This window comes from Agelaius phoeniceus, chromosome 9, assembly GCF_051311805.1.
Source record: "Agelaius phoeniceus isolate bAgePho1 chromosome 9, bAgePho1.hap1, whole genome shotgun sequence".
Classification (NCBI taxonomy): domain Eukaryota; kingdom Metazoa; phylum Chordata; class Aves; order Passeriformes; family Icteridae; genus Agelaius; species Agelaius phoeniceus.
Window position 1 is genome coordinate 4,309,667 of NC_135273.1, and position 18,268 is coordinate 4,327,934.

Genomic DNA, 18,268 nt, shown 5'->3' on the forward strand with positions numbered 1-18,268 from the left:
CAGAAAATGATTCTGTTCCACTGAGGGCTGGGTCATTGCTTGAGATTGGCTGAGTGTCCCTGGCTGAAGGCAGCAGAGCCCCTCTTTAGCCTCACTAAAAAGGAATCACTAAAAACTGGACTTTTTTTAGTTTGTCTAAGTCCTCCAGTGTTAGCAGCTCTGCAGTTACTGAGAGGCAGAATAGCTTCAGAAAGATGTAAATCCAAATGATCTTGAAAGACAAAATATATAAAAATGCTATTACTGTCTAGTGAGACTGTACATACTTTTGATTTATATTTCTAAATATTTCACCAGTGTACACTGCATGTTCCTTTGAACAATAAACAAGCTATTAGGGAAAACATTGGTTATTTCTAGTTACCCTGAATACATTCTGGGGCTGAGGAAAAGGATTTCTTCAGCTTTTGTGTATCCAGTACCAGCTCAGGGAAGTCAGACAGCTGCTTTCAAAACAGACTGGGCTTCCAATGGAGCTTGGCTTGGTAGAAGAACTTGAGATGTGTCTCTCACCAAAAGATTTTCAACTGGAAATGCAATAACATGTTAATTAGAAAAGTCTTTGCATAGCAAAAGGCTCCCAAAGAACAATAACTCTGTAGTTGATGTAAGCCTTTTCTAACACAATCTTTACATGGGGAAAAGAAAGCATGCAAGAAAGAACAACAGCACAGAGAAGATGATACAAAATGTTGTATTTGAGTATTTCCCAAGTAGTGATTAAACCCTTCTGTGGAAATCTGCCTTGATCACCAAGCAGAACAGAACTAGAGAAAGCTGACATGACACAGCCATTCTCTCCTGGTACAAAACCTGCAAGATCTAGCAACAATTTTAAATTACAGATTATTAGAGAACCATAAAATCATATACAATCATTGTATCAAGTCAAAACCAAAATTCAGGCACTTTTTAATACATTCTCAATACAGGTCTTTTCTTCTAACCAGGGAAGCTGACATGCAACATTTGATACTGAAGTTGCTGTTCCAGGACAACAGACTGGATGGACTAAGGGCATAAAAAGGGAAAAGTCACTAATAAAATATATCTTGAATACATCTTGAGTATATAAAGCAGCTTGAAAGCTCAGAAAGCCTCCCAGCATTGCCCACACCAGCTCTGCAGCCTGTGCCCACAGTGCCAAATGTAGAATTGCCATTTATGAGCACCCAAAAATGCCTGTCCCAAAGCAGAACAAGGGCTGGGAGCACAGGCAGCTCTAAACAGCTCCTGGACAACAGCACAGCACTCCTCATTCCTAACCAAACAGCTGAGTTCAGATGGCAGGGCTGGGGTTTGAGGGCCCTTCCAACCCAAACCATTCTGTGACTCTCCCCAGAATCAGTGACCAGAGTAGCCAATGCTCTCCACACAGGTACCTTAAAACAGCAAGGAAAGTTACTCAGGGGTTGGAATTGATTTGTGCACATACTCCTCCACAAAATTTTGTATGTAAATACAACACATTATTTATTTCTTTCAAAACTGCGTACAAAATACAGCATACATAACAAAGACATGAAATATTTACAGCTGTAACATTAGTTAAATGTTTGACCTTGCTTTATTGAGAAGAAAAGCTCATCAGCTACTGCTGAATTGCTGCTGAGGATGTTCAGGTTGTTTGCTGGACTCAGGCATCCCATATCAGACTGTCAGGAATCACATTAATCTCATTTTCCCCTGGTTATTTTTTCAAATGGATACCTGACACATTTCTACACAAAGCAAGTCTTTTTACATAATCCTGGATATCCAGCCCTTCACAGTCCTTCAAAGAGCTCTGCACTTTCCTGCACAAAGGGTTTGCTTCTGGCACTGTATTGAATCAGTAAAGTATTGCCAGCCTCACACAAAACTGCAGATGCCAAGCTGAGAGTGTCACAAACCAGGAGATCACAGCAAAAACCAAAGCCTGCTTTCTGTGGACACTCATGTGAGCAAAGCAGATTAAACCTCAGCAGCCAAGGGCTGCCTCACCTTGGCACAACTCAGCACAGCAATCAGCATTAACTCCAGCATTTTGCAGTGTGGTTTTGATTATTCTGGATTTACAGACAGACTGTGTTGAGCAGAATAACTGCAGTTAAATGCTGTGGTGTCTGTAGTCTTAATTCACTAGAATTCTAATCTAAATAAGAATTAAGACTAGTCTTAATTCTAATCTAAATTTCCCCAGCTGTTTCAATTCAGATGAAAGAAAGCTTGCAAGTAAATCTGAAATGCATTAATAATAATAATAATAATAATAATAATAATAATAATAATAATAATGATAGAAGAAAACTTCAGAAACCACCTAGCCTACCTTCCTACTCTTGTATTTTTGTAAATCTCAAAGCTCTTGATCAAACTGATGTGGGAGGGGCATTTTTATTGGCACAAGGATAATCACCACAATAATTCTTTGCCCATTACCAGGCAAAGCGTGTACATAGAGGGATTAATTCACTAAAGCAGTTACTTCCCTTTGAAGTCAGAGAACTTTTTAATAGTGCTTTTCATCCTTGCTTGTTTCTTTGTCTAAGGCACTGCTTGTTTTACAAATCCCACTTGTTAAGTGTCACTTGCCCTGGTTTTGCTAGGAAATCCTCTGGGAGTCTCAGCCCGTAATGTTCTAAGCTCCACTCAGAGTGAATCATCAGTGAAAGGCAAGCTTTAAAAATGAGATTCCTCTAAGTCAAGCCAAAACCAGAAAACCAATCCTTCCCTCCCCAAAACACTTGAAACAGATTGCCAATTACAGCAATTAGGATGATTTTTCATATATTAAGCTTCCTGTCTCTTGATTATTAGTTAATTAGCTCTCCAGCACTGAAGAGGTTTCTGCTGTAAATAAAATGTCTAATTTTAGAGTAAACAGAGACAAATAAATAAAATACTTCCCAACCCCCTGCCCTTTTTTGTCTCTAAAAAAAGGGAAAAACTGTGCTGGAGAACCACTAACTTCCAGGAGCAAGGATTTCTAGGCTGCAAATTAACAGTGCCTCCCTTTAAAGTTTGTAAAATGCATTGAATGTGGAAAGGCCACTGGGAGGTAGAATCACAGCACTCCCATTACCCAGCTTATATCTGTCCTTTTGCAGAACTACTAGAGCTTTTTTAACCCCATTTCAGAAAGATTTCAACTCAACCTTTTATGAAAGGAGAACTATAAATAGGCTCTTAGATTAAAACCCTTAACAGCTGAGAAGGCTGGAAAGGGAGGTGGATATTATCCACCTTTCAGGAGTACAAATTGGGGCTGCAAGGGCTTAATTACAAAGATATCCTTAAGAACACACTGAGGGCTGCTATAAAAATGACTCCAATTACAGCAGCTCCACAGACAGCACTCCACCTGGGAGAGAGGAAAGCATCAATTCCCTCTCTGTGCACCCCATGCTAATGCAGCAGCACACCCCACACACTGGCTCTCCCAGGTGGATCAACAGAAATGCCAGGGATTTGGATTCCAGGGATTTGGGTTCCTTTGTTTTCACTCTGAAATCTCCAAGTGGAGATGAACTGCTGGCATGACTTCAGGGAGCTAAATCCAGTGCTTGGAAGTGTCTCAGGCAGAAAGAAGTTTGGATTTGAATGTGGAATTCATGATTTCACATAAATCACTCCCTCTCCTGAAATGGGGAACTCATGGTTTTCCCTATGATTTCACTGTGATAGTGTATTCTTATTTATGATGTCATCAATGCCTTCTGTAATTACAAATAAATTTACAATTAGTGTTAAGGGAAATAATTTTTATATAGCATCAAGGAAGTCCTTATGGTTTCAGTACTCCTGTGCTAAGAATTTTGCAATTGTGCTCAACTGGATATTTGAAGTTCCTTCATATATTGTACCTGAAATCAGAAGAAAACAAATTAGTAGACTCTAAACCCACAGTGAGTTTATGAAGAGAGATCAAAATATCATCCTAAAGTCCAGTGAGAACCTTTACAATTATGAAATGAAGCTTTTCTGTGCAAGTACTGGCACAGAATTGTATTTATATAATATTATAAACGTTTATATTATATTATCTGTAACAATGAAAGCACTTTTCTGGCTGGCAACGCATAATGCAAAGACATTTTCCTGAAAAGCAGTTCTTAAATAGCCAACAAAAATGAAGAAGTTCCAAATGCTATTATAATAAAAGCCAAAGGGTAATATTGTTAAAAATATCAAACTGTTGTGTCCAAGGATTATCCTGATGAACAAGAAAGCCTTGAAAAGAAAACTCCACATGGATTCAGATCTTAAAGCCAATGAAGGTATTTTTAATTATTTTTTTTTTACAGATATATTCTTAATAGCATGGGAAACAGTGTTTGTGTCTGTATTTTGTTGGTATCTAATGAAATATTTTAATAGCCTTGCATGTACATAAATTTATACCTAAAATTTTATATCTGAGCCTTTGAATTAGTGTTGATACAGTCTCAAGGAAAAAAATATCCTGAGAAAAAAATCCAGGCCTTCTTCCTAAAACTTTAATATCACCAAAGCTACAAGAGATACTTGGTAAGAAAGTGGCACTCACCTATCTTGCAGTCACGGTAGTACTTTTCTATTGGGAAATTTTTGGTGAATCCAACACCTCCCATCCATTCAATGCATTTACTGGTTGTCAGTGTTGCAACCTGGGAAGAGAGTTTCAGAGTTACAGGATTTAACTTCAGACAGTAGCAATAAAACTTATACTTTGTACCTGATTAATAACAAGACAGGGAATAAAGCAGTGACTAGAACAGGAGGGAAGAAGGATGGGTATTTTGGTATTCAGCAAGCAATTTTAGGATAAAAACAACATAAACCAGAGGACATCAGGAGTTTCACTAATTGTTACAGCAATAGTTTCTATGCTGCTCTGTGCAAAAGACCAGCACTGGTATGCAAGACAGCAATTGCAAAGAGGGAAAAGTCATCCAGTTTTGAGTCATTTTAAGACACAGATGTGACCAGCAGAGCTGAAACGGTCACAAACGAACTCTTTACAGTGTCATTTCTCATGCCACAATAAAATTTCTGAGAAAATTAAGTCTTTCTTGATGAGTGAAAGTATTAATTCACTTTCCTCTTTTAGTGTTGTTGGTTGGTTTAAAAAATTTTATTTAGGGGCATGAGCAACTTATTCTTTGGTGACTTAATTTAGATTCTGTGCATGGACTGAGAAACACAGAATGGGTTGGGTTGGAGGGTGTTGGAGCCTTGGGGGGTAGGATGGTCAGAGATGAGAGATCTCTGAAGCCAGGTTGTGGAACTTGGGGTTTATTGCAAAGGGCCTGGCTGCAGGGGCCTTTTGGAACTTGGGGTCTATTGCAAAGGGCCTGGCTGCAGGGGCCTTTTGGAACTTGGGGTCTATTGCAAAGGGCCTGGGTGCAGGGCCCTGCTTGGAGCTGCCAGCCACAGCTCAGAGCAGGCTTGAGAGAAGAGAGGGGTACAGAGGATGGGAGGGTAAGAGAGTAAGAGGGTAAAAAAGGTAAGAGAGCGGGGTTCCCGTTCCAATACAATAAATCTTCTTCTGTGTTGAATATTCCAATTCTCACTAACCAATCTATTACAACATACAAATCCTATAGCATTTACATACAGCCTATAAGAATCACTACATTACCATACTGTGTTCCATTTTAAACCCTAAAAACTCCTCTTTGGGCCCCTTCTGCCAGGCTGGCAGGGTCTGCTCTGACCCTTGGGCCTGTCTGCAAGCAGAGGGAATTGTTTGATCAAAAGGGGATTATAGTTTCTATATTCTCAAAATCTTTTGCCAGACAATCATATTTATAAGGCTTTCCTGTTTCATCTTCCCCAACAGGAGGGGATCTTAAAACTCATCTCATTCTAACCCCTCTGCCAAGGGCAGGACACCTTCCACTAGCCCAGGTTGCCCCAAGCCCCACCCAACTTGGCCCGGAACACCTCCAGGGACATGACAAAAGTACATGCAGAGCTTCCACAGCCAAGATGAATTCCAGGTACACAGGGGGTAGCAGAAGGAGCTTTAGCAGCAGTGAGGGAGCTCAGGTACCTCAGCAGTGAAGTACTTGGCCATGCTGGCCTCCTTGATGGCCGGCCTGCCCGTCTCCGCCAGCCGTGCCGCGTTGTAGGTCAGCAGCCTGGCTGCCTCCAGCTGCGTGGCCACCTGGGCAATCTGGTGCTGCATCCCCTGCAGGAACAGCACAGCACTCACCCAGAGCCACAGCCCCTGTGAGAACAGCACAGCACTCACACAGAGCCACAGCCCCTGCAACAGCACTCACCCAGAGCCACAGCCCCTGCAAGAACAGCCCAGCACTCACACAGAGCCACAGCCCCTGCAAGAACAGCCCAGCACTCACACAGAGCCACAGCCCCTGCAAGAACAGCCCAGCACTCAGAGCCACAGCCCCTGCAAGAACAGCCCAGCACTCACACAGAGCCACAGCCCCTGCAAGAACAGCCCAGCACTCACACAGAGCCACAGCCCCTGCAAGAACAGCCCAGCACTCACACAGAGCCACAGCCCCTGTGAGAACAGCACAGCACTCACACAGAGCCACAGCCCCTGCAAGAACAGCCCAGCACTCACACAGAGCCACAGCCCCTGCAAGAACAGCCCAGCACTCACACAGAGCCACAGCCCCTCTGGAGCTGCCAGCAACAACCATCCTGCTCACCATGCAATGCACTCTAAAATAAAACCATCAGGTCCAGGTGGGAAGTAATTCTGTGACAGGGTCTCTGGTGTCAAGATGACCCCGAGGTGTTGGAAAGTCTCTTTTTCCCAGCCCCAAGATTGAAGAAGGAGTCAGGCTTCCTTGGCTCTGGTTTTCAAGGTTGTTTATTTTCTCTTATCTATAAAATTCTTTCTCTGACCTGCTGAGGTCTGTCTAGTAAGTTAGTCTGTGGCACACTGACCACCTCAGGGTGGTGTTATCTTTTTATACTAAGAACTATGTGTACTTTATTTACAATAATTTTTCAATAGCTATCACCTATGTTAGACAGTCTGTCTCTACTCTAAACCAATCCAAAAGTGCCACCATCACAGCAGAAGATGGAGGCTAAGAACAAACAGGAGGAAGGACAGGACATGCCCAAATCCCTCCATCTTGCCTCCTGAGCCCCCATTCTAAAACCCCAAACTTCTACTTTTTCACCCAGTGATAAATTCACTATCATTCTATTCAAACTCTTGTGGCTTGCAACTCTTTGCACAAAGTTGGTAATTGTCTCCATGGGTTAAAATCAAAGGCACAGGTGTTTTTGACTCCGTGCCAAGGTCTCTGAGCCCCCTGTCAGGGTCTCGAGTCCTCCAGGGCAGTCAGAGGAATTTCCTGGATTCCAACAATTCTGTGTTCCTTCTGTGTTTATTGACAGAGGATGGGAACACTCCTGGGCCACTGAAGTGCTCTCAGGAACTGCAGTCCTATTTCCCCCTTTCCTGTTCTTGGATTCAGGAGTACTGGGGTTCTTTTTGCCTGACTGGACAGGGTTACCTATTTAAACCCAGGAATATAAAGGTTCATTTTATCCCAGTCTTAACATCCTCCTCAGGATTACAAAGGCATGAGGAAGACAGAACTGCATTTTTCATTCTCCAACTGTTCACTGAGACAAAACCAGGTCTGCTTCCCTAATGAGCTTAGCCAAGGAAGACTTGTAAACAAATATTTCTTAAATAAAAGTGGAAAACTAGCAAGGTGACAACTCCTTTCCTTGTCCCAGAGGCACAAGACAAGATTTAGAAGCAGCTTAAATGTACAGAGGACACGACTGAGGAGTGGATTCAAGGGGAAGGAAAGAGGTGATGGAGCTCACATCTGAATGGTATTACAGAAGAATGGGTTTATTTAAGAACACCCAAATATTATGATCATTGAAAATGAACATTTAGTAGTCTAAAACACAATGAAATCTTTCATCTTATTAGAACATTAACACCATTCCCTCAGATCTGCAGAAATATATAGGCAGGTCAAAATACCAAAATGATTTGGCAATTATAAATTCCATTTCCCATTCAAAAGACGTAGTTCCAATCATTTCCTAGGTATCTATGAGTGCTTCCTAAAATTTGCATAAATTATGAGTAGTGCTAATGTTCCTTCTCTTCAGCTGAGATGTAGGTTTCTTTTAACAAGAAAATTACCAGAGTAATTACAATTATGTATCTTCCTTATTAAACTATACATCATTTTTGCAACAAAGAGTCTTTTTCACCGTAAGAAACAGATATTATAATGAAAACTAAATGTCTTTGTACAACACAGGAAATCTAATAATTCAGTTTTCCTCATCTTTTTATCATTTCTAGTCTCCAGAAAAAGCCCTTCTACACCTCTTGAAAGGGTATAAAAACTGGAGCACGTTCAGTATAGCGTGATACTAAAATCAGAAGGGAGTTCCATGTGTATTATTTTCAAAGAATGTCAATAAGTTATCAAGCAAAAGGAATACATCAATAATACTTTTAAGTTTTAAATTATTTGTGTGGCACTTGCAAAGTCACTGAATTGCTGAATTTTACATGGCAATCCAGAAATTTCTTTGAAAAATACTCAAATATTGAGGAGGAGAGACAAGACGTGAAGTGGAACATGAATTATGCAAATCATAATACTAATTATACTGTTTATTATGCTCACAATTCTCTCTTGGAGGAAAGACCCCATTAACAATTACCTGGAAATCAAACACGCTCTTCCCAAACTGAACTCTCTCCTTTGTGTAGGGAACTGTACGGTCAAAACACCCCTGGGCCAGTCCCAACATCTGTAAGGAAAAATTAGGATATGGTCAAAAAAAATTAATTCATTGAGTGATGAATCAATGGACATGATCATAATTGGTCATCTTGTGGTCAGGCAGGTTGATATCCAGGAGAAAAGTTGTTTTCTTCCTACCTAGATATTGCTAAAGCTTGTATAGAGAATCCTAGGAGCCAGAATTTTACAGTTATCACACAAACTGAGGTGAGTTATAAAAAATAGAAGTTTGAGGAACAAACCTTTTACATGCCCATTTCTTACCATAGGCAAGTATTTGTGAAAACACTACCACTCATTTTTTGAACAAAACTTATGGGTCAACTGTAATTGCAAAAATATTACGTGTTTTTTTGGAAAATTCATAATTGCATAAGAAAATGACTGTAAACTGAAGATCTGTAGATTTACATTACCCTATTAAAGGAAAAATAATCTGAATTATTAATCAAAACTATTTTCATAAGCAGAATAATTTCTCATTTTCTAGAGGACACCAGACTGAATTGGCAGAATTAGCAATTTATTTCAGAAGTTAGAAACTTAGTGGTGTGAAGAGAACATTTCTTGCACTATCTCCCAACTCTGCAGAACAATTGTAAAAGAATTTTGATCAATTTTGTCTTTTCACAAAGGCAGAAGCAGTAAAGTGTCACATCAGACAGCTTAGAAAAACTACCTTTAATGATGTACAACAGAACAAAAAAAACATACATAGGAAAAAAGTAAAAGAAAACACTGCAGTCTGCTGCTAATCAGCCCCATTATCAGATTTGTCATCTCCTTCTGTAAATTATAAGAACAAAGTACATCAACTTCAGCACCTGTAATAATATTGCAGCTGCCTTGCACTAAAACCATCTGAAACTGTTTTCAAAGCCACAATTACCTTTTATAAGATCTTCATTATCTTTTTAAACTATTACTACTGCAAAACTAAACTCAATACCACAGGGCTTTAGAGCTGCTGTTCTTGTCAAGTCCATTTCTCTTAATTTGAAGGTGCCAAGAAGGCAGTAATTAAGATGTAACAACTACCTGACCTTAACTTTTAATTAAGGTGTAACTTGGAGTAATTAAGAGTAAAATCCAGACCATGTATTTTAGTGCCAGAGCCTTTATATTATTTATATCTCTGGGAACAATGAGGCCCACAGCCCTTTTTAAATGCCATATCAGACAAAGTTTAATCAGAGGTAATCTTTAGAAATGATGGAAAAGCCAGCCCAATTATCAGCATAGAGTATTGCCATGTGGAAAATCTCAATTTCACAAAGATGATTTCTTCTGGTCTGTCTGCAAACCAGGGTTAAAGTAAAGGAGATTGGTAGTACAGAAATATTGCACAACAAAGTATAAACAAAGAAAAGATTACTTTCAAAAGTAAATTAAAAATATAAAAACTTATCACAAGTAATTTTATTCTGGGGCTGAGCCTGATTTCCACTGAGATCAGCAGCGTTCTGAAATCCAAACTGACTTTACAGCAAAATACAACATTTTGAAATAACTACAATGTCAGTAAATATTTTCCCTAAGATGCCATACAGGCAATTTTCAAACACAACAATGAACTGGAACAGCTCTGCTAGAGAAAATCATTTATTTTAAAAATAAGTTGACTTTTCAAAACAAGTTGGGAAAACAACAGTCAGCACTAGGTTACATTTGCCAGCCCCATATAATCCCAGCTGGAAGCACTAAGTTACACATTTCAGTGTGTTACAGTTTCCAAAGTTAGTTTTCTTTGTAAAATAAAGTTTCATAGTGGAAGACAAGAACGTGGACATAACTCAGTAGCAATAAGTTAACGACCAAAGAGAAGCTAATTGCCATTTAATGTTTTTTTTAATAAGTCTATTGCTTATGTCACCACAGGAGGATTTTCCCACTGGCAGCTGTTCCCATCTTTGCTGTAACTTTGCTACGGGAACAGTGACATCTAGTGGCAATCGAGCTTTTAATAAAGTATTTTCCAAACAGCTTTAAATATTCCACAAATTTCAGTCCGGACTCCAATGACATCCTGGCTGTGCTCAGTAACAAATCACCCACCTGTGCAGCAATCCCTATCCTGCCAGTATTGAGCATTCCAATGGCATACTTATAGCCTTGTCCAACTTGTCCCAGGATACTGCTCTCAGGAACCTAAAAAATAAAACCACCCAATTATTCCTGTTCTATTCTGCTTTGCAACTACTAAAAGGGTTCACAAGTTTTAGCAATTGTTCCTCATAAGTCAAGGCATAAAACATAAACCACAGTTTGATTCCTAGGATACCTGATTAGAGCATTCCCAGATTCACATGGCTATAAACTGATGACTGAGAAAAAACTACATCAAAATTTAGGAAATCCAACCCCTCTCTAGACTTCTGTGGAAGGAAGATGCTAAAATATGCCCAAAAATCAGTGTATCTAAGGGAAAAAAATAAGGAATTTAATTAAAATTCTTTCCTTTTGTGTGGCCAGGTTCCAGCTGTACACAAGTTATGCTTCAAGAGCTGAACTTGCAATACCTTCACGTTGTCCAAGGTGACTGGGCAGGTGGAACATGCTCTGATCCCCAGCTTGTCCTCCTTCTTCCCCACATGAAGCCCCTCTGTGTTGCGATCCACTACGAAGCAGGTGATTCCTCTGTAGCCCTGGGGGAATGAAAAATAATCAAAACTGGTTTTCATACCAATATCCCTCAAAATCTACTACCTGCACCCAGACTGGGCACAAACCTGATACTAGCATATTCAGCTATGTAATTTTTCACTGGACATGTTTTACTATAAAATACTTTTTAGCTTTCCACTTTGCCTTTTAACAACAGGAAGCTGTCAGCCAAGTCAGAAAGGTTGGAAAAATGTAAGACTGGGTCCTGTTACTCAGAACACCACCAGTGTTGGGCTCTTCATCTAAGCAACCATGATCCTGACATTTTTATTTTCCCTGGCTGGAGGAATTTATTAAATTGCTCACCAAGTTCTCAAGTTTTGTTGGGAAATATTTTTAAAGGTTTGCAGTCAGCTAGGAAAAGGTGCCCAGAGTATTAACCTCTAATATCAGATTATCAGTATAAAATCCACAGTTTCATATATCAGCAGCTGTCACTGAAAAGCAAGAATTCTGTAGCAACTTACTAAGGATGGGTCTGTATTTGCCATGACAAAGAAAACTCCTGCATCTTCTGCCAAGCTAATCCACATCTTTGAGCCATTGATAATGTAGTAGTCTCCCTTCTTTTCAGCTCGAGTCTTCAAGGAAAAAGCATCACTGCCAGACCCAGCCTCTGACAGACAGAAACTCCCTAACTGCCAAAGGAAGGGAAAAAGCCAATTTAATTTCCACAAATATAAATAAATCCTATAAGGAAAATACTTATAAGCCAGTTCAAGTCTCTTAAATTCAAAGATTTTAACCTATTGCATTAAAGTAACTGAGTTTTAGCTATGAAGATTAAGAATAGAAACACTGTGTAATTACACATCTCTCAAAGTCAACTGCTTTACAGTTCTTTTCCACAGTAAATTAAATTTTAATGAAACTAATAAGTGCCTTTCCACTTTTACCTCTCAGCTACTGATGACAGGATGTATCTATATCACCACAGATCTCAGCTCTAACCAGTGTTTCAAAGTTCACACACATTTTCCAGAGCTGCAGACACACATTAGCCACTGAAAAAAAAAATCCCCACTAACATTACTAAACAATAATATAATTTCAATAGTTAAGTCAAGTAAGACTTTGACTCACTGTATCTTTGGACACCCTGGGCAGGTAAGTTCTCTTTTGTTCTTCTGTTCCATAGGTGGTAAACAACTTATTTGTTAGAGTGTTTTGGAGTTCACACACAAGAGCCACAGCTGGATCAACTTTGGCCAATTCTTCCACTGCCAATATGATGGAAAAAAATGAAGCTCCAGTTCCTCCATATTCTTCCCCAAGCTCAATACTCATCAGCTGAAATGGAAAAGGTGCAAATGTATAAATTTGTTGATGCTGGTAGCTGGAAAGGCTAAAATTGAATCAAGGAATAAATACCAAGATTTTGGCAATGTAAGTCCTCATGGCTGCCCAGTAAGGCACAGAGGAATATTGGTTCTCTTCTCCATCAACACTTGGAGTCATGGCCTTTCCAGCATCCAATTAAAAAAAATTGAGGGAGGGAAGACAAGGAACTAAAAGATAAGGTGAAGTATGTGGTATGGGGAAGATGGAAAAAGAATTACAGTAAAAGATGGAGAGTGATAATGCTGTAAAGAAAGCTGTCATGTGATTGACAACTCCAAAATTTTTAATGATTCATCAGTTCATTTGAATTATATCCCTCAATCTTTTAATCTATAAATCTGAACAAGGCACAGTTAGATATACATAAAATGCTGTTACTTTCCAAATGAAAGATTAGGTAAAGGTGTGCAGACCCCTTGTTCAAACAATCCCTGTACGATGGAATCTTCCATTTTCGCATTCTCGTCCATTTTTTGCACGAATGGTGCAACTCGTTCCTGGGCAAATTTGGTCACTGCAATGAAGATAAGAGAGAAAACATGCAAATATTCCATAAATAAATAAATTAACAGTCTCCTTGGGGATCAATACAACAGGAATGTGGCACTTCTGACAGGTTATGCATGTCAGAAGAAAAAGTACCCCAAGCAACATCAGGTATAAAGCACAACTCCCCCAAAATATCCCAACATTTGACTAGAAATAAATAATGAAAATGCAATTTTAAGCTAAAATATCCCTTCTACTTGAAACATTTCTGAATTTTAACTGCAGAGATGATAGCTACCCATGTCTTTCAGCATGGCCTCCTCTTCAGTGAATGTTTGAAGTGGAGCACAGGCAAGTCCATCACTGGCTACATTTGGCTTGAGTTCTGATTTGGAGGATCTGAAAGCACAGGGAGAAACCCTCCAAGGAGCCAGGTGTGCTGGCATGTGTCTTCTCAGCTGCTGGCAACAAACACAGAACATGCAAACAGTTAGATCTGTATGCAGAAAACCATATATAACTTTACCCAGTGCTTTTATTCAGTAAAGTATGAGGAAATATAACTTACACCTAATATTCAGCTTGAAAGCTTTTGAGAAAATATAACCTTCCCCTCCCCTGTGTCCTAAAAGAAAATATCCTTTAATTACTTTTCTTTTAATATGAAACATTTTTCTTTCTGGAAATTTACTAACACAAGGTTATTCTACAAAGTATTCACAAGCATTTTTAAGTCAATTTTAGTGTTTACAGCAAATAAACCCTGCTGGTAGTATTTATTTTGATAGATGATTTTGCAAGTCTACTGCAATATTCAGAGTAGTGAGTGTGTATTTCAATAGAATTAATACTTTCATTAACAAGAATGATAAGAGTAAATAAAAAATACACATGCAATGACTTGAGCTTTCTCCCTGCTTTTCTAGGGACCAGCAATTCTTGTTTCTAAAGCAATCTGACAGCCCCTCATGTGGGTTATTGGCATTTTGCTGTGAAAGGGCCTAACTTTTAACTGCACTGTGGATTTCTGTATTCAGACTAAATTCTTATCCATCACTTAATGATTTTCAGAATGAGCACACATTTTGTAGACAAAGCCCTGGCATTTGAATGCTCCTGTACAGTTAATTTCCACACAGTTAAAATCCCACAGGCAGTATGCTGATAGTGTAACTAATAATTAACGTGTCTTATTTGGTTGATTTATTTTAAAAGCATGGGAAGGAACTAAAACAAAGTGATTCATGCTTATGTTCCCCATCTGTCCACAATATATAACAATGATTTCAAGAAGCATTGGCTCTCCAATCAAAAGAGCAGAGGCTGAGCATTTTACTGTGGGGAATAGTATTAATATGTAGCAGAAGTCACAAAAATGAACAGAACAGGGGCTTTTGGGAGGAAGCTACACTCAGTGATTATCAGGACATAGATAATGTGACAGCTTTGTCCCTCAGAGACCTAAAAACTTCTGTATTCAAAGACTCAATTACCTCACAGCTGACTTTAGAAAGGCAAGTTTGGTATGAAGGCCAACCTGCTTTCCAAACACAGAATAATTCCTTAGGATTTTAAAGGAAGTTGGCATAAAGGATCTGGCTCAAAAAATAATGGGCCAGCAGTAGCTAAAACATATTCCTGAAAAGCAGCACAGTTTGTCTGGGTCCCAAAAATGACAGAACAATGGTTCTGTTCTGCTCCCCCAGCTCCCCAAAGCCACTCTGGGGCTGATCTCTGCTCCAGATTTCTGGCACTTCTGCCTTGTCCAAAGTGTGGAGACACAAATGTCCCAGCAGGACAAGTGCTGACAGAAACCCCCAGGAGAGACACAGCTGGGCCATGGAGGATATAAAACCACATCTGCCAACACAGGTTTTTGGGTGATTGTGACCCCCAGAGTGAGGAACAGACTGGCTGTGCCCCGAGCAGGCGCCTGCTCAGCTCACAGAACACAGGGCAAGCCCACAATGCACACTGTGGCAGCAGCATTCCTCCAAAACCAGCAGAAATCTGGGGGTCAGGAAGTAAAAAAATCCTTTGATCCTTCTAATAATTCCTCCTCTTTCATGTTGGCTTTCAACACTTGTCATCTTCCTGGCTGAAGAACTGATGGAAAACACATCCATGAACTCTTGTGGAGACAAGGAGCAAAAGTCTGCTGTGATAAGGAAATTCTGATTTTGGCACAAACAGCTGTGCATAAAATAAAACCCAACAACAACAAACAGTCAGAGGTGGTAATAGAGAAAATAAATATTGCTGTGAAAATTCAGTGTTTATTCACATTCAATACCCCTGGTGACATAAAACAACCACTGGTGAGTAGGGCTAAATTATGAATACATTTGGATGGTCAGCAGTAGCTGCAACGCTTTCAAATGATGATGGAGTTACTGTGGGTCTTCACAAAATAAAGAAAGCATTGTTTTAATAGAGATGAAACCCCATGTTCTGGGAGCAGTCAGGCAGGAATGGATTATTTGCAGAACATGCAGCTATGCTGGGGTCACCTGACACCCAGGTGTGCAAACATTCACCTGTGCAAGTCTGTCCTTGCCAGGGCTGAGAAGGAAAAACCTGAGCATACACATGGACACTTGTATTTAACACTGGGCTGCTTCCTGAGCACTGGCAGGGCTGCAAACCACACACAAACTTCCTGCTCCTTCCACTCCTTCATTCCCAAGTACAAAGAAAAGAGTGTTTTCCTCCATGGTGGCACAAATAAGGTTAATTAACAAATAAAGTTAATCACTGGGAAGGTGAATCACCTTCCACTACCCCTGAGTGCTCCAAGCCCTCTCCAAGCTGGCTCAGGCATTTATCAACCATGCTTTGGGCAGTACATGTTTGAGACACTTTGCTCCTTTGCAGGAGCAAAGGAATATTCCTAAAATTCCTAAAAAGGTCACCTTGAAAAGTTTTAAAACCAATGGGATGCATCCAAGAGATGGGATTAATGCTGGCAACTCCCATATAAAGAGCAGCAACTCACAGCTGCCCCAGAGGAATAACAGCCCTGTGTGGAAATTATGTTTTAGTTCAACATTTAGATTTAAAAACTAAATAAACAATCAAGTCACTACATTATTGTGCACCTTTCTTTTCTTACAGGCTATGTAGTACCACTAATTTCAGGCAGTTATTTAAAGAGCACGTGCATTGCTTAAATCCTTGGCTGCTGCTTCCCTGCCTTTTTTCCTGCTTTTCTTCTGTAGGTGGTGATTTATGCTGCTACAGGATTCAGACTGCCTCCCCTACTAAACACAGCCTTTTGAGAATTGGTTGCTGATAACATTGATTTTTCTGTTTATCTCAATTCTTACCTCCACCTCAGCTCTTTAAAAAGATCAGTTGCCCTGGTTTCCTTGTTTGTTTTACAATCTAAAACATTATTTTAATGCTAGACCTGGCAGCATCGTTAAGATATAAACAGAAATACCCCCAAAGCAATGTTTTCCTCAGCTCACTTTGCTTGCCTTGGTGACTTCCACTCCTGAGTCTATCCCAGCTGGTTTCCACACAGATCCTATTTCCCAGCAGAGAAGCTCCCCAATGGGAATCTTGCATTTGTTTTTAGGGTTGGTTTTCTTTATTTCAGTTTATTTCTAGAGGCACAACACCCCCAGGAGCTGCAGGAGAAGGTCTCACCGTGCAGAGCCAAGGCACAAATGGCAAAACCCCGGGGTCTCTGCATGTCTTGGTCACAGCTCCAGTGCCTCAGGTGCGTTTAGCAAAACCAAGAATATTCCGAATTGGAAGGGACCCACAGCATCACCCAGTGCAGCTCCCAGCCCTGCACACACACCCCACAATTCGCACCCTGGGCATCTCTGGAGCGGTGCCAAGGCTGCTGGAGCTCTCGGGGCCATTCCCCGGCAGTGCCAGCACCCTCCGGGAGAGGTTTTGCTGCTCTATAACTAAAGGAGCCCCCAGAGCGCCTCCGCTGCCAGGCCGGTGCTGCCACAACCATTACACAAGACTTACAGAACTTTTCCTAGCGCCAAACCCAACCCCGCCGCCCCACACACAAACCCACAGGGCAGAAGGAGAGAAGGACGCTCCCCACCACCCTCACGCCTCGCAGAGCTGCCCCTGCACCCCGACATGCCCAGAGACCCGCACCCAGCAGCAGCGGCGGGCTGGGGAGGTGCTGCAGCCCAGCAGGACGCGGTGCCGCTTTCCGCGGTGCCGCTTTCCGCGGTGCCGCTTTCCGCGGTGCCGCTTTCCCTTGTCCCCCTCATGGCTGTCCCACCCTGAGGCATCACCTTGGCACAGCCCCTCAGCCAAGCTCCCGCTGCCGCCGCCATTTTGGCGCCCACCCCGTGACGTCAGGGCCACCGCCCCCGTGACGTCAGAACCAACGCCCCCCCTCCGCTCCCGCCGGCGCGCGCGGGTCTCGCGAGACTGCGGTGGGCGGGGCCGGGCCGGGCCGGGCCGGGCCGGGGGGAGGCACAACAAACATGGCGGCGGCGGGAGGCGGGAGCGGCGCGGGGCGGCGGCGGTGAGTGCTGCCTGTCCTCCCCTTCCCGCTTCTTTCCTGCCCTTCCCTCTCTTTCCCGCTCCCTTTCTCCCCCCTCCTTCTCCTTCCGGGGCCTCCCTGTGCCGTGATGGAGCCGGGCCGGGGGCAGCGCTTGGGGAGGGCCGCGCTGCCCCGCCGGGAGCGGGGCCGGGTCAGCGGCGCAGCCCCGAGGCTGCTGCCTTGGTGTGGGGCTGAGGGACACGGAAATGAGAGGGATCACAGAAATTACAGAATGGCAGAAATCACAGAGTTACTGAAATCGCAGGGTCACTGTAATCGCAGAATCAGAGTGGGTGAGGTTGGAAGGAATCGATCCGGGGCCACCTCCCTGCTCAGGCGGGGCCATCCCCGAGCACACGCACGGGTTCTGGGGCATCTACACTGAGGGAGACTCCGCACCCTCTCTGGGCAGTCTATTCCAGCGCTGTCACCTCACAGTAAAGAAGTTTTTCCTCGTTGAGATGGAACTTGCTGTACATCAGTCCCTGTCCCTGGCTCTGGTGCCGCTGCTGGCTCC

At 41.8% G+C, this 18,268-nt stretch overlaps 1 protein-coding gene across 2 annotated transcripts; it reads right to left on the reverse strand.

Moving 5' to 3' along the window:
* Nucleotides 1-675: 675 nt before the first annotated feature.
* ACADSB (acyl-CoA dehydrogenase short/branched chain) lies at nt 676-17,594 on the reverse strand. 2 transcript variants are annotated; one of them, XM_054637233.2, is made up of 11 exons: nt 17,498-17,594; nt 13,528-13,687; nt 13,154-13,254; nt 12,483-12,689; nt 11,867-12,037; nt 11,255-11,380; nt 10,791-10,883; nt 8,653-8,742; nt 6,017-6,154; nt 4,529-4,628; nt 676-3,845 (listed from the first exon to the last, which is right to left on the reverse strand). In XM_054637233.2, exons 1-11 carry the CDS (start codon nt 17,537-17,539, stop codon nt 3,775-3,777), a joined length of 1,299 nt encoding a protein of 432 aa, XP_054493208.2. In that variant the 5' UTR covers nt 17,540-17,594; the 3' UTR covers nt 676-3,774. The 2 variants fall into 2 exon arrangements, with proteins under 2 accessions (XP_054493208.2, XP_054493209.2); XM_054637234.2 differs by having other exon boundaries at nt 13,528-13,690; nt 17,498-17,568.
* Nucleotides 17,595-18,268: the final 674 nt, after the last annotated feature.